Source organism: Epinephelus fuscoguttatus, linkage group LG18 (assembly GCF_011397635.1).
Source record: "Epinephelus fuscoguttatus linkage group LG18, E.fuscoguttatus.final_Chr_v1".
NCBI lineage: Eukaryota > Metazoa > Chordata > Actinopteri > Perciformes > Serranidae > Epinephelus > Epinephelus fuscoguttatus.
This window is the reverse complement of record NC_064769.1, coordinates 2,469,786-2,497,366: the sequence shown is the minus strand read 5'-3', so window position 1 is coordinate 2,497,366 and position 27,581 is coordinate 2,469,786. Positions and strand designations below refer to the sequence as shown.

General features: G+C 42.0%; 2 protein-coding genes across 6 annotated transcripts in view; one reads left to right on the top strand and one right to left on the bottom strand.

Annotated features, from left to right (window-relative positions):
- Positions 1–27,581, bottom strand: part of nek6 (NIMA-related kinase 6) — a 116,168-nt gene that overhangs the window by 80,820 nt on the left and 7,767 nt on the right. The gene's annotated exons all lie outside the window — the stretch shown is intronic.
- On the top strand, positions 1,667–3,743 carry LOC125905854 (uncharacterized). The gene has a single exon (XM_049604134.1). The coding sequence runs from the start codon at positions 2,047–2,049 to the stop codon at positions 2,914–2,916; it is 870 nt and encodes a 289-aa protein (XP_049460091.1). The 5' UTR covers positions 1,667–2,046; the 3' UTR covers positions 2,917–3,743.

Below are 27,581 nucleotides of genomic sequence, written 5' to 3'. Positions count from 1 at the left end.
TGGTGGGAGAATTTGGGGATTTCCAGGCCTAGGTCATGTTTGGGCAAGGGCCCAAGGGGCCTGCCACCAATAGATTTGGACCAGATGGAAAAAGGCTAAAAAGAAAAAGATCTGCCACCAATAGATTTGGGTTTAGGTGGGAAGGATTAAAGGAAAAGGGTGGAGATTCTCTCCAATCTTCACCAGCATAAAAGGAAGAGCGCAGAGAGTGAAACTTCAGTCGTGCTCCAGAGCCTGACTCAATGAGTTGTATGTGTTGTTGCTTGTGAACACATTAAACTCGATTGCACCCGATTCTACTTGACTACAGTGTTTCTCTAAGAGCTAGCCAGCTGAACCTAAGGTACTAATTCAACTCAGAGGACAACCTGCAGGAGAAGTAGAAGACGAGGTCGGGAGCCATCTGGCCCACTTCCAGGCCCTGATTTTCACTTCTACAGATGTCCTCAGGAAGCGCTGGGAATACGCCGAGGCAAAGAGAGTGTTGCGGGAGAAAAAGCTACGTTTTCAAACACCTTTCCCGGCGAGACTGAGGGTTTTCTACGAGGGGGAGACGTGTGTGTACAACTCGGCAGCAGAAGCCACGAAGGACATGGTGAGGTCTCCCGGTGATGGTACTCAAGCCTCCAGCGAGCTGGTCGGACAGGATTAAGACTTTGATGTGGCACTCCACCCGGGCGCCGAAAGGAGGAGAAAAACCTGCCGAAACTCAGCGACCGGGATATAAGAAAAAACTGGACGCTTTCAGGAGAAAGTGACATGCGGGCATGCTTGGTTTAAAAGCTGGAAATTCACTACACCCATGTAACATTGCCTTTTGATTTGTGTAATACATCCCCAGGTGGGATAAAAACTGAAACTTTCTGTTGGTAGTGAAACATACAGCGGGGCAATGATGTACTGACATTTCCTTCGGGACTTGATAATGTCACTATTGTTTATGGCTCATCTGATCGGGACTTGAACAAGTGAGTGAAAGCATGTACCAGGTCGGAGCTGTTAGGGAGGGCCCTCCACAACCAGAGCGGTGTGGAAATTATCCCTCCGAGCAGTCACATCATCTCGGCTCCTATAAGGTCACAAAGATGACCTCGTTACAAGGGACTTACTACTTTACAGTTGTAACACTAAAACTGTTCATGTTTTATCGTTCTGTTTTGTTCGTGTTCTTTAAAAGTTTGAGTAGCAAAAGGGGAAGATTGTGGAGGAAAATGACTCACAAGTTCAAGATTACATGGAGGAAAAGAAAGCTTCAATTAGCTTAGTGACCTACAATGTGAAAGGGGTCCTCAATCCGATAAAAACGAGTAAAATTTTAGGTAAAATGAGAAAGGAAAAAGCAGGAATAGTATATTTACAAGAAACTCATTTATCTGAACAAGAACATGCCAAACTTTGTAGGCAGGGCCTGCAAGTTTTTTCATCGTCATACAAGTTAGGACGTAGGAGAGATATGGCAACATTAATATCTGGTAAGATTATTTTTGAAAAATTATCAGAATTTAAAGATAAGGAGGGAAGATATAATATGGTTATTGGAAGATTGGAAGGAATCGAAGTCACTTTGCTGAATGTATATGCTCCACCAGGTGCTAAATGGTTATTTTATAAGCACATTTTTGATTTGATGATATCCAAAGCACAAGGAATAGTGATATGTGGGGGCGATTTTAATTTAAGGTTAAATCCGAGTTGGGACGCTTCAGGACCCAGCCATAACCAGAATAATAGTTTGAGTAAAAAAATGAGAGAGAGAGAACTGTTTGGTCAAAGTTGCAAAGTCAATGACGTGCTGACGTATTGCGGTAAGCGAGTTGTGTCATTTCCGGTGTTTCTGTGACAGTGATTCTGTACTGCTCTGGTGAATTCCACTTGCCTGCTTTCTCACCTCAGTTGCTTTAACGCTGCTTTTACGTCTACTTCAAGTCATAACCCACACTGGTTCTGTTTAAGCACCTATAGCTCTCCTCCTTTCTACGACTTTCTCGCTAATCTCTTAGCTGTTGTTTGCACGCTCTTAGCCTTGTTAGCTACATTAGCTTAGCCATGGCTTCTCCTTCTCCTGCTCTTTCTTGCCCGGTGTGTCAAATGTTCAGTTATGCCTCTGCCTCCTTTAGCGACAGTGGTAATTGTAACAAGTGTAGCTTATTTGCTGCGTTGGAGGCGAGGCTTAGTGAATTAGAAGCGCGGCTCCGCACCATGGAAAACCATTCAGCAACTGTGGTAGTTAGCCAGTCCCCTGTAGCTGGTGCAGAGCCACATAGCATAGCCTTAGCCTCTGCTAACTGTCCTCCGGTAACTCCCGTTCAGCCCGGAGGTTGGGTCACGGTCCGCCAGAAGCACAGCTCCAAGCCGAAGCCCACGGCTCACCACCAGCCTGTTCACGTTTCCATACGCTTTTCCCCACTCAGCGACACACCCGCTGAGGATAAAACTCTGGTTATTGGCAGCTCTATTCTGAGAAACGTGAAGTTAGCAACACCAGCGGCCATAGTCAAATGTATCCCTGGGGCCAGAGCGGGCGACACTGAATCAAATTTAAAGCTGCTGGCTAAAGCTAAACGTAGATTCAGTAAGATTGTTATTCACGTCGGCGGCAATGACACCCGGTTACGCCAATCGGAGGTCACTAAAATTAATATTGCTTCGGTGTGTGAATATGCAAAACGATGTCGGACTCGTAGTTTTCTCTGGACCCTCCCAAATCTGACCAGTGATGACATGTTTAGCTGCATGTCATCATTTAACCGCTGGCTGTCCAGGTGGTGTCCAGCAAACGATGTGGGTTTCGTTAATAATTGGCAAACTTTCTGGGAAAACCTGGTCTTATTAGGAGACGGCATTCATCCCACTTTGGATGGAGCTGCTCTCATTTCTAGGAACCTGGCAAACTTTATTAGTAATTTAAATCCCTGACAACCCAGAGTTGAGACCAGGACTCGGAGACGCAGTCCTAAACGCCTCTCTGAGCTTCTAGTTCAGTTACCCAGCCATAGTTTTAATAGTTTTATACAAACGGTGTCTGTCCCCCGACCGCCTAAATTATCTAAATCTAAAATTAAACAAAGAGGAGTTGTGCATACCAACCTCATAAAAATTAAAACCTCTTCTGTGACAGAAAGACAAAACAGGAGAATTAAATGCGGACTGTTGAATATCAGGTCTCTATCGTCTAAAGCAGTGTTAGTAAACGAATTAATATCAGATAATCATATTGATTTACTCAGTCTCACTGAAACCTGGCTGTGTCAAGATGAATATGTCAGTCTAAATGAGTCCACTCCTCCCAGTCATAATAATACCCACATTCCTCGAGGCAGCGGCCGAGGAGGGGGAGTTGCAGCCATTTTTAACTCTAGCCTGTTAATGAGCCCTAAACCTAAACTAGATTATAATTCATTTGAAAGCCTCGTTCTTAGTCTTTTACATCCGACCTGGAAAACCTCGCAGCCACTTTTATTTGTTATAGTGTACTGTGCTCCTGGCCCGTATTCTGAATTTTTATCTGAATTCTCAGAGTTTTTATCCAGTTTAGTTCTTAAGTCAGATAAAGTTATTATTGTAGGCAATTTTAACATTCATGTCGACGTTGATAATGACTCCCTGGCTACCGCGTTTATCTCATTATTAGACTCCATTGGCTTCAGTCAGGGTGTACATGAACCTACTCATTGTTTTAACCATACCCTCGATCTAGTTCTGACGTATGGAATTGAAATTGATAACCTAAAAGTCTTTCCACAGAATCCTCGCTATCGGATCATTATCTGATTACTTTTGATTTCTTTTTACTCGATTACACGCCACTCAGCAACAGTTACTATACTAGATGTTTATCAGATAGTGCTGTCGCAAAACTTAAGGAAAAGATTACTTCGTCGTTAAATTCAATACCAATACCTTCAGTAACAGAGGTTTCCCGTGTCGACTTTAACCTCTCCCGAATTGATCATTTTGTTGATAGCACCGTAGGCTCACTATGAACAACGCTCGACTCTGTAGCTCCTCTTAAAAAGAAGTTAAAAAAGCAAAGAAAGTTCGCTCCTTGGTGTAACTGTCAAACCCGTAAGTTAAAACAAATATCGCGAAAATTTGAAAGGAACTGGCGATTAACCAAACTGGAAGAATCTCGTTTAATCTGGACAGACAGTCTCAAAACTTATAAGAGGGGCCTCCGCAATGCCAGAGCAAACTATTACTCAGCTCTAATAGAAGACAATAAGAACAACCCCAGGTTTCTTTTCAGCACTGTAGCCAGGCTGACTGAGAGTCAAAGCTCTATTGAGCCTTGTATTCCCTTAGCCCTTAGCAGTAATGATTTTATGAGCTTTTTTAATGACAAAATTCTAACTATTAGAGGCAAAATTCATGACCTCCTGTCCTCAGATAGTACCTGTCTAACCTCAAACACAGCTGTAAAATCTAATATATATATTTAGATTGCTTCTCCCCAATTTCTCTTCAAGAATTGACTGCAGTGATTTCTTCATCTAAATCATCAACGTGTCTCTTAGACCCCATCCCAACTAGGCTACTTAAGGAGGTCTTTCCTTTAGTTAACACTCATATATTAGATATGATCAATATATCCTTATTAACAGGCTATGTACCACAGTCTTTTAAGATAGCTGTAATTAAACCTCTACTAAAAAAAGCCCACCCTGGATCCAGAGGTGTTAGCCAATTATAGACCAATATCTAATCTTCCCTTTATGTCAAAGATCCTTGAGAAAGTAGTCGCAGACCAGCTGTGTGATTTTCTCCAGGATAATAATTTATTTGAGGAATTTCAGTCAGGATTTAGAGTGCATCATAGCACTGAGACAGCTCTAGTTAAAATTACAAATGACCTTCTGATTGCTTCAGACAAAGGACTCGTCTCTGTACTTGTTTTATTAGATCTTAGTGCGGCGTTTGACACAATTGACCATCAAATTCTACTGCAGAGACTGGATCACTTAATTGGCTTAAAAGGTTCAGCACTAAGCTGGTTTAAATCTTATTTATCTGATCGTTTTCAATTTGTTGACGTTCGCAATGAACCATCCTTACGTACTAAAGTTTGTTTTGGAGTTCCGCAAGGTTCTGTGTTCGGACCAATCCTGTTTACTCTATATATGCTTCCTTTAGGTAACATCATTAGAAATCACTCTATAAATTTCCATTGTTATGCGGATGATACTCAGTTGTATTTATCAATGAAGCCAGAAGAAAGCAATCAATTAACTAAACTCCATAATTGCCTTAAAGACATAAAAACTTGGATGAGCACCAATTTCCTGATGTTAAATTCAGACAAAACTGAAGTTATTGTTCTTGGCCCCAAACAACTCAGAGACTCTTTATCTGATGACATAGTTTCTCTAGATGGCATTGCTCTGGCCCCTGCCACTACCGTAAGAAACCTCGGAGTAATATTTGATCAAGATTTGTCTTTTAATTCTCATTTAAAGCAAACCTCACGGACTGCATTTTTTCATCTGCGTAATATTGCGAAAATTAGGCCTATCCTGACCCGAAAAGATGCAGAAAAATTGGTCCACGCTTTTGTTACCTCAAGGCTGGATTACTGTAACTCTCTACTATCAGGTAGCTCTAGTAAGTCCTTAAAAACTCTCCAGCTAATTCAGAATGCAGCAGCACGTGTACTAACAGGAACTAAGAAACGATCATATCTCTCCAGTTTTAGCTTCTCTGCACTGGCTCCCTGTAAAATCCAGAATTGAATTTAAAATCCTACTGTTAACTTATAAAGCTCTAAATGGTCAAGCTCCGTCATATCTTAGAGAGCTCATAGTGCCATATTATCCCACCAGAACACTGCGCTCTGAGAACGCAGGGTTACTCGTGGTCCCTAAAGTCTCCAAAAGTAGATCAGGAGCCAGAGCCTTTAGCGATCAGGCTCCTCTCCTGTGGAATCATCTTCCTGTTATGGTCCGGGAGGCAGACACCGTCTCCACATTTAAGACTAGACTTAAGACTTTCCTCTTTGATAAAGCTTATAGTTAGGGCTGGCTCAGGCTTGTCCTGTACCAGCCCTTAGTTAAACTGACTTAGGCCTAGTCTGCCGGAGGACCCCTCTATAATACACCGGGCACCTTCTCTCTCTCTCTAGTATCCTATTACTGCATCTAGATAAACAGGCCATTCTGGATCTCACTAACTCAGCATATTCTCCGGAGCCTTTGTGCTCCACTGTCTCTCAGATTAACTCATATCACAGCGGTGCCTGGACAGCGTGACGTGTGTGGTTGTGCTGCTGCCGTGGTCCCGCCAGATGCCTCCTGCTGCTGCTGCCATCATTAGTCATTAGTCATACTTCTTCTGTTATTATACACATATGATTATTGTCACACATGTATACTGCCAGGTATTAATACATACTTTCAACATATTGTACCACAGTAAGCAGAACTATAACTATAATATTATTACTTTCATTAATGTTGTTGTAAGCTACTGTCATTACCTGCATCTCTCTCTCTCTCTCTGTCTCTCTCTCTCTCTCTCTTTCTGTCTCGTGTCATGCGGATTACTGTTAATTTGTTATGCTGATCTGTTCTGTATGACATCTATTGCACGTCTGTCCGTCCTGGAAGAGGGATCCCTCCTCAGTTGCTCTTCCTGAGGTTTCTACCGTGTTTTTTTTCCCCCGTTAAAGGGTTTTTTTGGGGGGGAGTTTTTCCTTATCCGCTGTGAGGGTCTTAAGGACAGAGGGATGTCGTATGCTGTAAAGCCCTGTGAGGCAAATTGTGATTTGTGATATTGGGCTTTATAAATAAAATTGAAAATTGAATTGAAATTGAGATGCTTAAGGAAATGGGAATTTGTGATGTGTGGAGGGAATTTAACCCCACTACTAGGGATTACACGTTTTATTCTTCACCCCATTCAACTTACTCTAGAACTGACTATTTTTTTGTATAATAAGGATATTTGCATTGTTAAGTCATGTAGAATTGGAATGATGGACTTGTCTGACCATAGCCCTGTTTACATGGACTTAGACATCAAAAAGAAGACAAATACTTTCTCATGGAGATTGAACTCAAGCATACTTAAAGGAGCAATGAAACTAGAATTGCAGGATGAAATCCAAACTTATCTGGAGGAAAATGATAATGGGGAAGTCTCTCCTCCTATATTATGGGACGCCTGCAAAGCAGTCTTAACCCTGTAAAACCCACTGTTGCAAATTTACAACATCACTTTTAACAATTCTAAAAAAAGGCCTGCAAATGTTTTTTTTTTCTCAAGACCACATTTACATAGTTAATGGGTCCTATTGTTTGTCCTCACAATGCTATTGGATAGAAGAAGTGTTTACAGGTCTGGTCATCTGGCCATGAACTCACTGTACCTGCAAACTTCCCGCTGAGCTCATCTCCTTTTTTTGCATGACTGGATTTGTCAGGATTTAAGTAAGTAAAATTCCTTAAATATTTTTTTTGTGTTTATTACAACGTCTAGAACATGTACATATTTAGTTATTTTGGAAAACATTCATCAAATTTGATTTAGAGCTTGCTATGTCTATGTTGTAATTCTACAACGCTGGGTCAGTGTGGTAGTCAAAATAGCCTGTGCTCCTTACACATTACATAAGGTCACTGCACTTCTCACATGGTCACAGATTGAAAAAAAATGTAGTAGAAATTTAAAGTATTAGATGATTCATTGTAACTAAGCTCTAAATGTGCTTTTCTGTTAAATTTTTACTTAGTTTAGCTTAGACCATAATTAAACACATGAATAAATTGTATGGGGTATTTGAAACTCCAGCATCTATAGCAGTATTTGAAACTCCCTGTATCTTTGTACTTTTTTGTTTGTTTTTTAACTTCTAAATGATCCTGAGCTGTTTTTCTCAGTGTTGCCCAAGCAGCAGTTTGTAGCATTAGGAGATAGAAAAACAGGTTCTGAATGTTCTGGATTTGTTGGGGGGATGCCTGTTGCATTGTTCAGGGACAGGTGCGAATGGTCTTGAATGTGAACCTGTAAGTGCTCTGGGGGGATGCATGTGTTCCTTTCAGTATGATAAGTGGAGAGCATAATAGACCAGCCAGACAGTATTGTTTGAATGTACCACCAATAATAAGGAAATTGAGAAGATGCTTGGCATGTACCTGAAGATGGGCCTAATGCAAATGTCTGGAATCCGTATGTATTCGGAGACAGACACACGGTACACCCCTGTTTCTGATGTGATGCCCCGCAACAGATTCCAATCTCTGTTGACTTCATTACACTTTATAAACAACTTGACTGTGTCAGAGATGGAAAAGAAGGACAAACTCTGGAAACTCAGACCATGCAGGTGGTACCCGAAGAGCACAACTCTATGGATGAAATGATGATTCCTTTCAAGGGGAGATTCAGTAACATCAAGCAATATATGCGTGGCAAGCCACACCCATGGGGGTTCAAACTGTGGGTGAGAACTGGAATCTCTGGCATGCTCTGTGACTTTGATGTGTACCAAGGGAGTGTTGATGGAATACGACAAGCCAAATCTGAACTTGGACTGTCAGGTGATGTTGTGATGAAGCTCACCTCCACGCTTCCAGAGGGTCAAAACTACAAGATCTACGCAGACAACTACTTCACCTGTGTCCCATTGGTAGTCAAGCTCCTTGAGCGTGGAATCCATTATGTGGGAACAGCGAGGCAGGTACGCCTACCCAACTGCAACCTTGAAGATGAGAAGAGCTTGAAGAAAAAGGGGAGAGGAAGCTTTGATGTCCGAGTGGAGGGGAACCACAACATCTGCGCTGTCAAATGGTATGACAACAGAGTGGTCACACTTGTGTCATCCTTTGCTGGACCAGAACCTGTGCAGAAGATTCAGCGCTAGGACAAAGCCACCAAAACCATTATTGATGTTGAGAGGCCTTACATTGTTGGTACCTACAACAAACACATGGGAGGTGTGGATTTGTTGGACTCATTTGCTGCCAAGTACAAGTTCCCCATGACATCCCGCCGCTGGTACATGTACATCTTCTAGCACACCATCATCCTTGCTGTGATTAACGCCTGGCTCCTCTATAAGCGGGACTGTAAAGCTCTGAAGATGACCAAGAAAGAGATACTGAACAGGAAACAGTTTAAAGTACAACTTGCATCCTCTCTCATCCTGGTGAACACACACAACACAACACCCAAGAGAGGGCGACCATCTTCAGGGAAGACGAACACATTCACACAGACGGTGCCATCAGGGAGCCCTTTGGATCCTCAGAAGAGACCATCCTCAACAGATGTGAGTCCCCCAGCCAAGTGGTCATCGGACCACCCCCCACTGGATGTACACAAAGACATGATTGCACATTTCCCAAAAAAGACGAAGAGAGGACGCTGCAGACACTGCAATAATGGATACACAAACACACTGTGTAGCAAGTGCAATGTTCACCTGTGCTTAACAGATGAAAAGAACTGTTTTAGAGACTATCACTGCAAGTGAACACAGACTTCATTCAAACCACATTGAAAGTAATGGAGGAAAAAGTTTTGTAAATACATTTTTTTCCAATATTTTTATTAATAAATGCTTATTCATACAACTATGATTGTTGTGTGATTATTACTCATGATATATACTGTTATAGGGCTAAGTAAGCAATCAACCCTGCAAATGAATACTTAAATGTTCTGTGTATCTGTTCAGACAAAGTGAGTACAAACACATAAGTTCTGCTCCCAACTATGCCCAACATTGCAAATTTACATTTCCCTAAAAACTTACTAAAATGTAAAAAAAAAAATTGAAAACTCTTTAATTTCATCAGAGGCCTCCTAAAACAATATCTGAGAGGTCAAAAAAAAAAAAGTTCATTTTTTTCTATATCTGGGTCTTACAGGGTTAAGAGGGAAAATTATAGCGAAATTGGCATTGCAAAAGGAACTTTGAAAAGAAAAATTAAACAGATTAGAACTAGAACTAGATAACCTAGAAAGGAAAAATAAAGACAAAACAGACTTGGAAACTACACAAAAGATAAAAGACGTTAGTGAATGGTATAAGACCTTTAAAGAGCCACTAATACCATTGCGTCAGAGAACATTCAACTGGGTATTCGAAAAAGATGAGATTCCTCCATCGTGGCAGGAAGCGGTCATTGCAGTGATACCAAAGGAGGGGAGGGATAGGTTGGATTGCTCCAATTATAGGCCGATTAGTGTTCTAAACCAGGACTACAAACTTTTTACCTCAATTTTAGCTAGGAGGCTAGAAAATATACTCCCAGATATTATTAATTTGGATGAGACCGGTTTCACTAGACAGAGGCAAACCCAGGACAATATACAACGGTCCCTACATATAGTCAACCATATCAAAATGAACAATATAGAAGCAGTTATATTAGGACTAGACGCTGAAAAGGCATTTGATTCTGTAGATTGGTCTTTTCTATATAGAGTATTATTTAGATTTCACTTTCACGAAAAATTTGTTGAGACAATAAAAGCGTTATATAACAAACCAACAACGAAGATACGGATTAATGGTGGATTATCAAATTCTTTTGAGCTAGAACGGGGATGCCGACAAGGTTGCCCCTTGTCCCCGCTTCTATTTGTGATTTTCATAGAGCCCTTGAGTCAGTGGATAAGGCAAAATGAGAAAATACAGGGAATTAGACTGGCCCAAGGTGAGCAAAAAATAGCTTTATTTGCAGATGACATTTTATTATACTTGGAGTGCCCGAACACTTCCTTCCCTGACTTAAATACAACTTTAATAGAATAAGGATCATTATCGGGTTACAGATTAAATACTCACAAATCCCAAGTACTGTCTTTTAACTACATACCCAGCTCACCTATTAGAGATCAATTTAAAATAAATTGGGATCTAGAAGCCATTAAATATCTGGGGGTGAGTATTCCAAAAGAAACTGACAAAATTATACAACTAAACTACGGTCCTTTAATTTCTAGATTCAAGTCTGATCTGGCCAGATGGAATTTAGTTCCCTTCCTAGGTGTAGCACAAAGAGTAGAAGCAATAAAAATGAATTTATTACCACAGATTTTATATCTCTTTCAGACCATACCAGCTGAACACCCAAATGGAAAATTTCATGAATTAGATAAGATGATTTCAAGATTTATTTGGCAGGGAAAGAGGCCAAGGATAAGGTATAGGACATTACAAATACCCAAAGAGAAAGGAGGTCTCTCCCTGCGAAATATTAAAAATTATTACCAGGCAGCACAGATAAAAACTCTAGTCCACATATGCAACCCATCCTACAAGGCACAGTGGAAAGAGATAGAATGCCAGATATCAAGCGATATTCCACTGCAAGCTATAATAGGTGATAGTGCATTAATTAATTATTTAAAAGAAGCTAACCCATGGATAAAGACTTCACCCAAATTCTGGTTTCAAATCATTAGAGAACATCAGGCCAAAGAACCCTACCAGCTAATAAAATGGATAGCCTATGATCCAGATTTTACCCCCAACAGGATAGATACTGGATTTAAAAAATGGATAGATTACGGCATGGTTAAATATAGTGACCTCTATGTAGACGGAGTTTTCAGAAACTTTGAGGAATTAAAAGTCTGACATGACCTAACAAATTTGGACCGATACAGATTTATACAAATCAGACATTATACTGAGATGATAATAAAAAAGGAGGATTTAGATAAGACAAACTCAGGTATTTTGAATGTTTTTTTAAAGGGATATAAATCAGACCCAGATCATAAAAGTATTTCAAAGTTGTATACCGCACTAACTGAATTAATGGGTGAGGACACAATTTATATAAAAGAAACATGGGAAAGGGAAGGGAATTTCACAATGCAATTAGAATTATGGGAACTGAACAAACAACAGTGGAAAAGTACAGCGGTCCTCTCCTGGAGAGAATTTGGATGGAAAAATATAATAAGGTTTTTTAAAACACCAGCACATCAACGGTTTTTAAACAGAGACATTTCTTGTTGGAGGTCCTGTGGAGAGGACCAGGCAAATCACTACCATGTGTTCTGAGGTTGCCCACTGCTCAGGCAGTATTGGGGACAAATCAAAACTGTTATGGAAAAGGTATTGAAAGCAACAATCTCATTCTGCTTTGAAACATTGTACTTGGGTTTGAGACCAGTTACTGTTAATGGTTTTGAAAATAGGTATATGTTCAATATTTTGTTGTTGGCGAGTAAGAAGGCTCTCACGAGAAAGTGGTTGAAAACTGAAACCCCCACTGTTGAGGACTGGATCAATGTGATCCATGACATTTTTGTCATGGAAAAACTGACATTTGTACTCAGACTTGAACAGGAAAAGTCTGAAGACTGCTGGAAGTCATGGATTGAATATGTATTCTCCTTTAGATCGGACTTTAGGTAATCTTTAATAGACAAGACTAACCCACTAACTCCCCCAAGTTCTTGAGCTACTCCATTGTTGCTTTTTATATTTTGACTCTGTGATGTTCCAAGTGCTATATTGTCTCAGGAGTACATGTAAGCGGCTAGTCTCCGCGCCCCCCCCAATCAGGTAACAGGGTATGAGAAACACATTGGGTTTTTTTTTTGTTTGTTTGTTTTGTCCCCCACACCCTACCCCCACCCTTTCTTTACGATTGTTTTGTCTTCTTTTTGTTTTCTTACCCTTATATCAAAAACAGGGACATGATGTAAGCATAACTTTTTGCACAGAGCACTGCAGCCTCAGCGACTTAAAGGTTAGCAGCACAGGACACAAAACTATAACAGAGGAGCAGTGCCGCCATCATGTGTCTATGCTGTTGGATCACATTCAGGGTCTGGGGCTGCGCAGTCTGGGGAAAAAGCGCAGTCTCCAGCCTGCACAGTTTACAGTTCACCCAGTTTCTAAGTGGCTGGATGCCAGAGCTGGGTTGGTGATGCCATCACAGGAGAGGCAGGTTTCTCTCTTATGGCAGCCTCGGTACTAGTGGTGCCATTGGCTCTTCTACACATGCGTCCAGTCCAGAGGCATCTCTTCAGCCTGGGGCTATGTCTGCAGAGACTGTTGCAGGCAGCAGTGCTCGTCACTTAGCAGCTTTGTGCAGACCTGAGGTAGTGGCAGGACCTCGAGGGGGAGTATGCTCGGTCCAGTACTGCATCACCAGGTGCTCTCTACAGATGCATCCATGGTGGACAGGGGCACACTCCACGAGGGCATGGACACCAGTTAGGTCTGGCACGCCCACTGGAAGTGCCAGCATATCAATTCTCTAGAACTGAGAGCCATTCACCTGGCCCTCCAGCATTTTTTTCCAAGTCTGCAAGGCCGTCACATGCTAGTAAGAACTGGCAGCACAGTTGCAGCAGCATATGTCAACAGGCAAGGGGACCTGGGCTCCCCCAACCTCTGCAGAATAGCACACAGGCTGTGGCGTGGGCATAGACACAGTTCCTATCCGTCAGGGCCGTGCATGTGCCCTGATTTGTGAACCGGGGGTGGACCTACTCTCCAGGGGAGGCCCAAGTCCAGGGAACTGGAGGCTGCATTCAGAGATGGTTGGGGAGATCTGGCACCTCTTTGGCAGGGCAGTGGCCGACCTGTTCACAACCAGGAACAATGCCCATTGCCCACTGTTCTGTTCCATGGGGTGGGACTCTCCCCCTTGCATCGATGCCATGGCACACCAGCTGCCTCAAAGCCTGCTGTATGCATTTCCCCCATTCTCTCTTCTCCCGTATCTGCTGCAGAGAGTTTGGAAGGAGGAAGTGCAGCTGATCCTGGTGGCCCCGAACTGGCCACACATGGGGTAGTGCCACTCATGGGCGGGAGGCCATTGGAGCTCCCTGTCAGGCGGGATCTTCGGAGTCATGCGCAGGGGGCCCTGCTCCATCCCTTTCCACAGGGGCTCAAACTTTGGGCCTGAGACTAATGTGCAACACACACCGCCGCCGTACGCCGCGCGTCAAAATGCCCGCCTCCATTATGTTCTATGAACCAACCCACACTGGCGCCGGCCAATGCGCCGCGCAGCTCTGCTTCAGCCCACTGCTCTATTTCCAGCGCGGCCGGTGCTCATGCCGGCGCTGTGAGAAAAGCCTTTTATGTATGTATCGTCTCGTAGGATTAACTCCGGTTGTTTCAAATTTTTAATAAGACGACTTTGATAAGAAGGTTATGTTTTCGCCTGTGTTTGTCTGTTTGTTTGTTTGCAAAATAACTCAAAAAAGGTCTGAATCGATTTTGATGAAATTTTCAGGAAAGGTTGATAATGGGACAATGAACAGATGATAAAATTTTGGTGGTGAACGGCTGAAGTCAAGTGGATAAAATAATAAAATGGCGGGAAATCCGAGCTGCTTGGCGGAGGTCTGCGCTCTCCGAGTGCTTTTCTAGTTAGAAAATGTTATCAACTTTAATTGACTGAATTGGGCTAATTAACAGGGGTGCACATAATTTTTAATGAGTTACTCCAGTGAATATCAGCTGTGCTGGGTATTTAAATTGCAGCGCTGACAATCCAGCTGTGGTGGCTGATCTGACGCCACTCGTGCCAAAAATCCAGACAAATGTCCCTTGACCACGGAGCGACTGAATCTGCCTCACAGTAAGTAAAGTTGCAATCAGCTGATTTTGCACAGTGTGTGCGCTGTACACAGCGATGTTTACTCCGTGTGTTAACCAGAAACAGGCGTAGACAAGAAAGTCAGTGTCACTGCTCAGGTATGCAAAAACAGAGTAGTGACAGAAATGATGTTACGAATTATTGAAATTTGTCGCATGTGCGTACCTGCATACCAGTTACGTGCACCCCTGCTTATTAACACATGAATACTGTGTAATATCTTTTTACCTCACGTAAAATGGGAACGGCATTGCACTCGGTGGGAGCAGTGATGCTGCGCTTTGGACTGAAGGATGGCTGGCAGGTCAGGAGTAAACTTGGTGGTTGAGATGGCTGTTGGTCATTTTGGTTCTCAGTCTGCTTTTGTTTAGCATTAACAGAGAAAATGTTTGCTTACATATGTATGTTGAGCCGAACAGATTGCCACTTTTGCGTGGCATCTCATCAGAGGAAACTTTTCCTTTTCCAAGCTCCGGTAGAAGTCGGGGAGGGAGAGATGCTGATATTGATTCACACAAGTTTCAAATGTGTGCCATATTACATTATATTTCTAGAGTTGTCTGTGGGCCAATTAAAAATGAACTGCAGGCCGCAGTTGGCCCGCGGGCCGTAGTTTGGACACCCCTGCCTCACACCCGGTGTGAGTGTTTCCCCTACCATTATATTAGGGCTTTAGTGTTGGAGAACTTCTGCAAATGCAGTGTTTGAGTTTGAGTTCCAAAATTGTTTTACTGAAGTGAATAATTTCATAAAAGTTACTATGCATTATTTGTTTAAAAGATATCATAATAACCCATTTTTAGGTGGTGTTTTGCCAATCTGCTTTTCAGGTCATTTGGAATAAAAAACAAAAAATGTTTCAGATTTATTAGTTTAAAAATTTGTTGACTTCCAGTGTGTCTATAATTATTTATTTACATATTAGGCAATATATTTTCATAGATTTCAGCCCATATACATAAAGACATATAGAGCATGTGTCCAGTATGTACCAAAGCAACAGCAGTAGTAGCCTCATCGTCATTCAACCATTCATCAAAACTAAGTCCGAACAAATTCACAAAGAAACGATCCCATTTGTAGCAGTTCTTTAGCCGCCTTTTGCTTCAGCTCTGGCAGTTACAACTTTGCCATGGAAAGTTGGGAAAAAAAGGCAATAAATCGTAATATAGGGACCTATTGCAATATATTTTATCACAATACTCAGCGTATCACAATATCGTATTGTGACCTATGTATTTTGATAATATCATATTTTGGGTCCTGTGGCGATTCCCACCCCTCACTAATACAGTATAACAGCACTTTTTAACTTTACGTATCATTCCACTTTACAGGTGTTCTAGAGTGTTTATTAGGCCTACATTAATGGTTAATAGTAACCCAACGTTACCTAACGGATTGTTACAAACTTTGTGTCACAAAGATGGACATATTTCTAGAAATAATATTTGATTTAAACTATGAATGGTCGTCAGATCAGGACGAAGTGAAGGAGAGAAGCCTGGGAAAGTGAACACTATAAGGCAAACAACATGGGCTTGGAACTGCTTTCACACTTGGTTAAATCTAAAAAAAAAAAAAAAAAAACATCGACATTCAGTCTGTTGAGAAGACCTTGCTGGGTACAGTTTTGAGGCAGTTTTATGGATCCATCGGGAAAACTAAAGAGGAGCTCTACAGCATTAGCAGCCACCTCAGTCTTCAGGCTTGTTTAACTCATTACATCAAGAGCCTCCAGTCAGCCATTTATGGAATTTAATGCAGGACTCGGAATTCATATCAGCTAATTATGTTTTCAAAGGTGTTGTTAAAGAGATAAGAAGGGCAGGAAAAGACAGAATAACACATCACCCTAAATATGATTAATGGGGGTGGTAAAGGACTTGGGTACTGAATAGGGGGGCATTGGCCCAAAAAATAGTTTGAGAACCACCGGGCTAACTCATTAAGCTTCAGTCTGGCTGAGAGTTGCACTCTAGCTTTAAAAGTCCACCAACTCTGTGGTGAAGAATGGTCAAGAGACATCATGATAAAACTGTGCTTAAGAGGTGCTGTATTTCTTCAACACAGCCCTTTTAAAAGTCGTTATATTGGAACCTGAGCTTATCTACAAACTTTCTGCTGACTGCTGTAGCTTTGGAAAAACACTTCACCTTTCTGTGCTTCGCTGTGTCTGCGACATTTGACGGCCCAGTTAAAGTGTCCGTCTACACACACATACATACACAGGAGAGTCTCACTTCCAATAAGAAATGCCACCAGACTACATCACATACACATGTAACCAGTGCACAAGGGGAAGGCTTGGCTTGTAACACAACATCAAGTACTAGTTTTCCTATTGTATCAAGCAGCAAAAATGCTGCAGCATGACATGTTTTGTCTTATCTGACATTGTATGTCCTGTGATGCCAGTATTGCACATCTGCACATCCCAGTGTTGATGCTGAAACAATATATCATGCAGCGTTAACAGAAAGCAACACCTTCATCTTTAACATGGACTGTAAAGAACAGATGCAAACTCGATGGGGGATATTACTGGTTGCCAGCTCAGTGTATGATCCCTTTGTTCTTTGCACCAATTTGTCTTCCAGCCAAGCACAAAAGAAAACTAGAATTACAACTCTCATAAAATGTCATCACTTAAAGGGCCAGTGTGTAATATTTGGCATGGTTTATTGTCAATCTGAATCTGAATCTGAATATTCTACCCACTAATATGTTTATACGAGTGTATGATCGCTATAAAATAAAATTCGTTTGCAACGCAACAGGAGAAAATTGAACCCAAACCCTCATCTGCGAGGAAAAGAAGACGTAACTTCACTCCTTGTAATGCACTCTCTGCGGCGCTTTTCCTCCTGATGATATATCTCCCCAACAATGGCAGCAGTAGCACCAAATCCCATTCTGTGCGTTCAGCCTATCTTCTCGCCCGCTCAGCATCCAACACATGGAGTTCCTCATCTGTGTGCTCCGGCTTAAACAGGTATGGCTCTGGGTCTGTGTCCGCTACAACAAACTCTTCCAAATCGTGTTCAAAGTCGTCCATTGCAGCTACTACAGTCCGGAGATATTGCTAGGCTAAATAAACAGCTGAACTCTGTTTACCGGCCACGCTGTCAGTCAGTGTGCGGGCTGGAGATTGGTGGAGCAGAGAGGGGAGGGGGGTCCCCACTCAGTACGGTAAACGAGTATGTGTGTAAAGTTATGAAGTGTGTCTGTCACGCTAGAAGAGTCAGAGTTTGGGACGGAGTCTTTTACCCCCTGGAGTGTTACCGGAGTTTTTGGAGTGCTCAAATAAACTGGCCTTTTTCCCGAACACTCCTCTGGTCTCCCGCTCGTGAGGGATTCATTACAATATCGTAACATGGTTTAGATTTCTAAATAAACATTCACCTCGTCGCTAGATAGACCTACTCCTGAAAAAGTCGTGCGCAAGGCTTTTTGTCCCTACGAGGCCACCGTCATTTACCCGACGGGAGGGGTGAGCGAGTGAGCCCTGCAATCTAGAATTTGACCACTGATGTCACTGTTTTGAACCCATTTTACTCACTGGCCCTTTAATTATTTTATCCTATTGGTCATTTGTATGAAGTTTTGTCATAATTAACATATAAATTCTACAGTTATTGCCAAAACAAATTCTGAGGTCACATTGACCTTGAATCTTTGACCACAGAACTCTTATCGTTTTTTTCTTCAGTCCAAGAGGACATCTGTGTCAAATTTAAGGAAATCCCTTAAGGTGTTCTTCATGTCCATGAGAATGAGACAGATGCAAGGTCACACTGACTTTGACTACTGAAATCCAATCAGTTCATTAAGTCCAAGTGAGCATTTGAGCTAAATTTGAAGAAATTCCCACATTCTTGAGATATAACGTTATCAAGAATGAGATCGTTAAGGTCACAATGACCTTGACCTTTAACCTATGACCATCAAAAACTAATCAGTCTATCGTTAAGTACAAGTGAACATTTGTGTCAGATTTGAAGATATTCCCTCAAACTGTTCTTGAGATATTCCGTTCACAAGAATGAGTTAAATGCAATGTCACAGCAACCTTGACCTTTGACCCTTGACCACTAAAATCGAATCAGTTCATCCTCAAGTTCAAGTTAACCTTTGTGCCAAATTTGAAGAAATTCCCTCAAGGCGTTCTTAGATATCATGTTCACAAACATGAGACAGACAAGGTTACAGTGACCTTGACCTTTGACCACCAAAAACATCACTTCATCACTGACTCCAAGGGGACTTTTGTACCAAATCTGAAGAATTTCCCTCATGGCATTCTTGAGATATCATGTTCACAAGGATGGAATGGACCGATGGATGAACAATCTTTAAACATAATGGGTCTCATTCATGAAATTTATTAAAACACATAAATATTGCTTGTCACTATTGGAAATTACAATTTTAATTCGTATTGCGCTCTGTTATGTACACAATACACAGATGCATTTGAGACACGTAATCTAAACATGACAAAATATTAAAAATATAACACATTCAGTTAAATTAGTTGGCAATTAGCAGGTTTAACATCCAGATTAGGTTCATGATTGTGAATTATCTATGTAAATCGACTCAACAGAATACACGTTCTTTCTACATGATGAATGATGATAATAAAAACAGGCTATCCGTAAGGACAACCGGATCACAGCCTCTTCAGCCTCGGTGCCTGGGTTCAGCAAGGGCAGCAGGGGCAGCAGGAGCAACAGGTGGTGGAGCCACGAAGGAGCACCCGCCAGCTGAAAGAATTATTTGAGACAACACGTTTTTTTTTTTTTGGGGCTTTTTGATCAATTGAATGAATAAATCTGATTTGAAAAATGTTTAATTTACGTTGTATAAAACAGAGCTTAAGGCTATTAAGATTCAAATAATTTGAAGATGATGCATACAAAACTGCTGTAGGCTATATGTTATCCGTATCATTTGTTAAAATAAATGTTAAATAGCTCTACATTCCGACAGCCATCACTGATTTAGAGTTTATTAAGCACAAAACATCTCTGGTTTCCTGTTCCCACTTCATTCAAAACCCCCCAAAAACTGAATCTTCTGTTTGTTTGGTGACTGCTGTATTTTTGTGTGTGTGCTTATGCGTTTCTTTGCCTCCAGTTTCATATCAAACCATTTACGCTTCACTTCTGACATGGTTCTTTGTACTACGGAGACAACATTTACAGCATCTGTTACCTCCCTCCAGGCCTTCGCTTTGCCTGTCCCTGTCACATCACTAACTGAAGAAAATAAAATGTTTTTTCTTAAGTCCATTTCACCCAAAATAATTTCGATCTCCGCTTCGTAAAAATTCTTTTTTCTTTCTCTTTCTTTCTTTGCACCATGACTGACAGGTCAACTGGATGCACCCACACCTCCTTATAAGGTGGTCATTGGCTATTCATGGGTGGGGATTTATGCTAATTGCTGATTACTGGGAGCACGCTGTCACTTTACGATGGATTGGCATTCATGATCATACACACGTTTATGATCAAATCCGAGTTTCCCGCAGCGTTCCTGAATCCGGAGTAGATTTTTAGTAGCGTAGGCTTTTATGTGCAAATCTACACACAGATTGACTCACTTTAATGAATGAGACCCAATGCCTCCAGCCATGGCTATTGCTGGAACTGAGGCAAAAAAAAAAATTCATTCACATCGCAAAAGTTGGTCTGACATGCGATAAGTTTTGTTTACATGCGCCATGCTTTCACACTCAGCATGCTGACATTTGGCCAATCAGATGGAGCCCTGGACACATGGGCCAAGCATGCACACTGTTTAGCCAATCAGATGATACCCGGCTCCACTGACGTTAGTAGCAAGAGGAATGGAGAGAGATGGCGGAGGCAGGAGAGCAGAGCGGTGAAAATGCAGACGAAACACTTGTGCCAAAAAGAAAAAGCACCTCTGCGATTTGGCAATACTTTGGATTCAAGCGAGAAGACGATTTACAGACTCAGGTACTGTGTAGGACCTACAGAGCGGTTGTAGCAACGTCTAGAGGTAACACCACCAACCTCCATCACCACCTGCTGCACCACCATCAAGAGCTGCATGAACAATTCAAGGCCAGTCAATCTAAAGCACAAAATTTGAGCAGCAGTAAAGTAACGCTGCCATCACTGCAGCAACAGTCTATTGCTCAGAGTTTTGTGAGCACGACTCCATATGACAAGTCCTCTAAACGACACACTGAAATAACGGAGGCCATAACTCACTATTTGGCAAAGAACATGATGCCCATTAATACCGTGACCAGACCCGGATTTGTGAGTCTAGTTAACAAACTCGGCTGACGATATCAGGTGCCATCACGGAATTATTTTTGTGATGTTGCAATTCCGAAACTGTATGAGAAATGCAGGACGACAGTGGAGTCAGAGCTGTGCCAGGTCGAGTATTTTGCGTGCTCCACAGATCTCTGGTCCAGCCGGACCACAGAGCCCTACATCAGTCTCACTTGTCACTTCGTGGACCGGGATTTCAGCTGAAAGCACGGTGTCTACAGACACAGTATTTTCCAGAACAACACACTGGAGAGAACACTGCGTGTGGGTTATGTGAAGCTTTGGCCAGCTGGCATCTGCGGGAGGAGCAACTAACCTGTGTGACCACTGACAACGGGGCAAATGTTGCGAAGGCACAACCACTGGGTCAGACTGCAGTGTTTTGGCCACAGGCTGCATCTTGCTATCGGTAAGTGTATTTGCTGTATGTGAAATTATTATCAGAGATTGAAGTATCACCCGAACTTGCGCAAGAGCAGGATGCCGTCTGACTATTACTGATCTTAATAAAAAAAAAAATAGCAAATGCAATCCTTTGATATTAAAGTTATATAGCTCATTTCCCCCACTGCATGGCCAGCCCTGAAAACAGGCTTTCTGGCCACATGCACACACTGTATCTGTCAAATAAATTAATCATTGATTTTGAGCTCATCCTTCAAATTAAAATATTAATAAATACCACATATTAATCTGTCCTATAATAATCCCAAAATAATAATCAGAGGTGGGTAGAAACTAGTTACATTTACTCATTTACTCTGAAATGCTAAAAGAAATGCTAAAGAGCTCAGTGCTGTCCTTGAAACCTTTGGCCTGACTCAGCATGTGTGTGAGCCCACACACAGCAGAGCGCAGCACACTCTGGACCTGCTCATTACAAAGGGGGTTAATATTTCAAACGTCAGTGTGGTTGATGTTGCTCTGTCTGATCATTTCTGTGTCTTCTTTGACCTGTCTGTTTCTCCCAAACCACCGGCTGGTCCTGCAGTTGTTCGGAGGAGACACATAAATAACAGTACAGGTGCTCTGTTCATGGAAATGATAAACTTTGAAAATGCCTCATGTTCTAATGATGATTTGTTGAATTCTGTTACTTTGAGTGTTTTGAATGTTCTGGACACCATTGCCCCTGTGAAGGTTAAAATGGTTAAAAATAAGCAGAAGGCGCCATGGAGGAATGACGACTCGGTCAGGGCACAGAAAAGGGAGTGCCGGAGGGCCGAGCGGAAATGGCGCAAGTCGAAGCTTCATGTTTATTATGAAATTTATAAAGAAAAGTTGTACGTGTTCAACCGGATATTACGTAGAACAAGGGAGAGGTACTTTTCGGAAATTATTGGAAACTGCAGTAACAACTCACGTGTCTTATTTGCAACAGTGAACAGATTAACAAACCCTCCAGCTCAACTGCTGTTGGAACTGATCTCCACATCTAAGTGTAATGAGTTTGCAGTATTCTTTTGCGACAAGGTTCAGACCATTAAAAATGCCATCAATTCCACAACACCAATAACAACCCTGCAGCCACCTAGACACTTAGAGCTGACTCATTTTGCACCTGTAACTGACAAAACTGTCCAAGAGATCATCACCAGTCTGAGTTCGTCTACATGCTGCCTCGATTTGTTACCCACTAGATTTCTAAAGTCTGTGCTGAGCAGTTTGTTATCACCACTCCCTCACATAGTTAACATGTCACTACAATCTGGAACATTCCCAAAGGCCTTGAAAACTGCGGTCATAAAGCCTCTCCTAAAGAAGAGCAGTCTTAATGCCACAGTACTGAACAACTACTGGCCCATTTCAAATCTGCCATTTTTAGGCAAAGTCCTTGAGAAAGTTGTTTACCAACAGCTTACTGACTTTCTCCTAAAGAACAACTCCTTTGATGTTTTCCAGTCAGGTTTTAGACCCCATCACAGCACTGAGATCGCTCTTATTAAGGTGACAAATGACATCCGCCTCAACACTGACGCAGGCAAAGTCTCCGTTTTAGTCCTGCTAGATCTGAGTGCTGCTTTTGACACTGTCGATCATGAGATCCTTTCATAGAGACTAGAGGACTGGGTGGGCATCTCTGGCACTGCCCTAAATTGGTTGAAGTCCTATCTAGAAGACAGGAAGTACTTTGTTGAAATTGGTAACTGTGTCTCAGACCACATGGCCTTGACCTGTGGGGAGCCCCAAGGGTCAATCCTGGGACCCCATCTGTTCAATCTCTACATGCTGCCTTTAGGCCAGTTAATACAAAGTAATAATGTGTCCTACCACAATTATGCAGACGACACTCAGATCTATGTCTCACTGACAGCAGGTGAATATGGACCAGCGGATTCACTCTGTCACTGCATCCAACAGGTCAGTGTGTGGATGCAAAACAACTTTCTCCAGCTAAATTCAGACAAGACTGAAGTCATCGTATTTGGTCCACTGAAACAAAGAGAAAGTGTCAGCAGTCACCTCCAGTCTCTCTCTAAAACCTACAAATCAGGTTAGAAATCTCGGGGTAATAATGGACTCAGACTTGAACTTTAACAGCCACATCAAATCAATAACATCAGCAGCTTTTTACCATCTAAAAAACATTGCCAAAATCAAAGGTATAGTGTCTAAGCCTGACTTGGAGAGACTTATCCATGCATTTTTCTCTAGTAGGTTAGACTACTGTAACGGCCTGCTCACTGGCCTCTCCAAACGGGCCGTAAGACAGTTGCAGTACATCCAGAATGCTGCTGCTCGGGTCCTGACCAAAACCAGGAAGTACGAGCACATTAGTCCTGTGCTCAGGTCTCTACACTGGCTTCCTGTGGCTCAGAGAATAGACTTTAAAGCAGCTCTGCTTGTGTACAAGTCTCTCCATGGCCTAGCACCAAAGTACATCTCTGACATGTTAGTGCCATATGAACCATCTCGGACTCTGAGGACCTCAGGGACTGGCCTCCTGCTGGTGCCCAGAGTCAGGACTAAACATGGGGAATCAGGATTCCAGTTTTATGCAGCTAAAATCTGGAACAGTCTTTCTGAAGATGTGAGACAGGCCTCTACTCTGACAATGTTCAAATCTAGGCTCAAAACAAAACTGAAGTTATTGTTCTTGGCCCCAAACAACTCAGAGACTCTTTATCTGATGACATAGTTTCTCTAGATGGCATTGCTCTGGCCCCTGCCACTACCGTAAGAAACCTCGGAGTAACATTTGATCAAGATTTGTCTTTTAATTCTCATTTAAAGCAAACCTCACGGACTGCATTTTTTCATCTGCGTAATATTGCGAAAATTAGGCCTATCCTGACCCGAAAAGATGCAGAAAAATTGGTCCACGCTTTTGTTACCTCAAGGCTGGATTATTGTAACTCTCTATTATCAGGTAGCTCTAGTAAGTCCTTAAAAACTCTCCAGCTAATTCAGAATGCAGCAGCACGTGTACTAACAGGAACTAAGAAACGCGATCATATCTCTCCTGTTTTAGCTTCTCTGCACTGGCTCCCTGTAAAATCCAGAATTGAATTTAAAATCCTACTGTTAACTTATAAAGCTCTAAATGGTCAAGCTCCATCATATCTTAGAGAGCTCATAGTGCCATATTATCCCACCAGAACACTGCGCTCTGAGAACGCAGGGTTACTCGTGGTCCCTAAAGTCTCCAAAAGTAGATCAGGAGCCAGAGCCTTCAGCTATCAGGCTCCTCTCCTGTGGAATCATCTTCCTGTTACGGTCCGGGAGGCAGACACCGTCTCCACATTTAAGACTAGACTTAAGACTTTCCTCTTTGATAAAGCTTATAGTTAGGGCTGGCTCAGGCTTGTCCTGTACCAGCCCTTAGTTAGGCTGACTTAGGCCTAGTCTGCCGGAGGACCCCTCTATAATACACCGGGCCCCTTCTCTCCTTCTCTCTCTCTCGTATCCTATTACTGCATCTAGCTAACCCGGCCATTCTGGATGTCACTAACTCGGCTTCTTCTCCGGAGCCTTTGTGCTCCACTGTCTCTCAGATTAACTCATATCACAGCGGTGCCTGGACAGCGTGACGTGTGTGGTTGTGCTGCTGCCGTGGTCCCGCCAGATGCCTCCTGCTGCTGCTGCCATCATTAGTCATTAGTCATACTTCTTCTGTTATTATACACATATGATTATTGTCACACATGTATACTGCCAGGTATTAATACATACTTTCAACATATTGTACCGCAGTAACCAGAACTATAACTATAATATTATTACTTCCATTAATGTTGTTGTAAGATACTGTCATTACCTGCATATCTCTCTCTCTCTCTCTCTCTCTCTCTCTCTCTCTCTCTCTCTCTCTCTCTCTCTGTGTCATATGGATTACTGTTAATTTATCATGTTGATCTGTTCTGTACGACATCTATTGCACGTCTGTCCGTCCTGGAAGAGGGATCCCTCCTCAGTTGCTCTTCCTGAGGTTTCTACCGTTTTTTTTCCCCGTTAAAGGGTTTTTTTGGGGAGTTTTTCCTTATCCGCTGTGAGGGTCTTAAGGACAGAGGGATGTCGTATGCTGTAAAGCCCTGTGAGGCAAATTGTGATTTGTGATATTGGGCTTTATAAATAAAATTGATTGATTGATTGATTGAAAACAGCTCTATTTCACTGTGCATATGACTGAAAGGATCTTATCTTATCTGCACTCTTCTCTTTTAAAGTTCATTTTATAATGATTATTTATGTTTTTATTTTGTATTGTGATTTTAATGCATTTTCTTGTTCTGTAAAGCACTTTGAATTACTTTGTGTACGAATTGTGCTCTACAAATAAACTCGCCTTGCCTACTCTGTATTAAAACTAAGAGTAGTTTTAATGCAAAATACATTTTACTTTTACTTGAGTAATATTGTTCTAAAGTAACAATACTCTTACTTGAGTACAATTGTTGGCTACTCTACCCACCCAGAGTACCCTACCCTGCCCATACATACATATATATATATATATATATATATATATACATATATAGTACAGGCCAAAAGTTTGGACACACCTTCTCATTCAATGTGTTTTCTTTATTTTCATGACTGTTTACATTGTAGATTCTCACTGAAGGCATCAAAACTATGAATGAACACATGGAGTTATGTACTTAACAAAAAAAGGTGAAATAACTGAAAACATGTTTTATATTCTAGTTTCTTCAAAATAGCCACCCTTTGCTCTGATTACTGCTTTGCACACTCTTGGCATTCTCTCCATGAGCTTCAAGAGGTAGTCACCTGAAATGGTTTTCCAACAGTCTTGAAGGAGTTCCCAGAGGTGTTTAGCACTTGTTGGCCCCTTTGCCTTCACTCTGCGGTCCAGCTCACCCCAAACCATCTCCATTGGGTTCAGGTCCGGTGACTGTGGAGGCCAGGTCATCTGCCGCAGCACTCCATCACTCTCCTTCTTGGTCAAATAGCCCTTACACAGCCTGGAGGTGTGTTTGGGGTCATTGTCCTGTTGAAAAATAAATGATCGTCCAACTAAACGCAAACCGGATGGGATGGCATGTCGCTGCAGGATGCTATGGTAGCCATGCTGGTTCAGTGTGCCTTCAATTTTGAATAAATCCCCAACAGTGTCACCAACAAAACACCCCCACACCATCACACCTCCTCCTCCATGCTTCACAGTGGGAACCAGGCATGTGGAATCCATCCGTTCACCTTTTCTGCGTCTCACAAAGACACGGCGGTTGGAACCAAAGATCTCAAATTTGGACTCATCAGACCAAAGCACAGATTTCCACTGGTCTAATGTCCATTCCTTGTGTTTCTTGGCCCAAACAAATCTCTTCTGCTTGTTGCCTCTCCTTAGCAGTGGTTTCCTAGCAGCTATTTGACCATGAAGGCCTGATTCGCGCAGTCTCCTCCTAACAGTTGTTCTAGAGATGGGTCTGCTGCTAGAACTCTGTGTGGCATTCATCTGGTCTCTGATCTGAGCTGCTGTTAACTTGCGATTTCTGAGGCTGGTGACTCGGATGAACTTATCCTCAGAAGCAGAGGTGACTCTTGGTCTTCCTTTCCTGGGTTGGTCCTCATGTGTGCCAGTTTCGTTGTAGCGCTTGATGGTTTTTGCAACTCCACTTGGGGACACATTTAAAGTTTTTGCAATTTTCCGGACTGACTGACCTTCATTTCTTAAAGTAATGATGGCCACTCGTTTTTCTTTAGTTAGCTGATTGGTTCTTGCCATAATATGAATTTTAACAGTTGTCCAATAGGGCTGTCGGCTGTGTATTAACCTGACTTCTGCACAACACAACTGATGGTCCCAACCCCATTGATAAAGCAAGAAATTCCACTAATTAACCCTGATAAGGCACACCTGTGAAGTGGAAACCATTTCAGGTGACTACCTTTTGAAGCTCATGGAGAGAATGCCAAGAGTGTGCAAAGCAGTAATCAGAGCAAAGGGTGGCTATTTTGAAGAAACTAGAATATAAAACATGTTTTCAGTTATTTCACCTTTTTTTGTTAAGTACATAACTCCACATGTGTTCATTCATAGTTTTGATGCCTTCAGTGAGAATCTACAATGTAAATAGTCATGAAAATAAAGAAAACGCATTGAATGAGAAGGTGTGTCCAAACTTTTGGCCTGTACTGTGTATATATATATATATATATATATATATATATATATATATATGTGTGTGTGTGTGTGTGTGTGTGTGTGTGTTTTGTGCCTTGATTT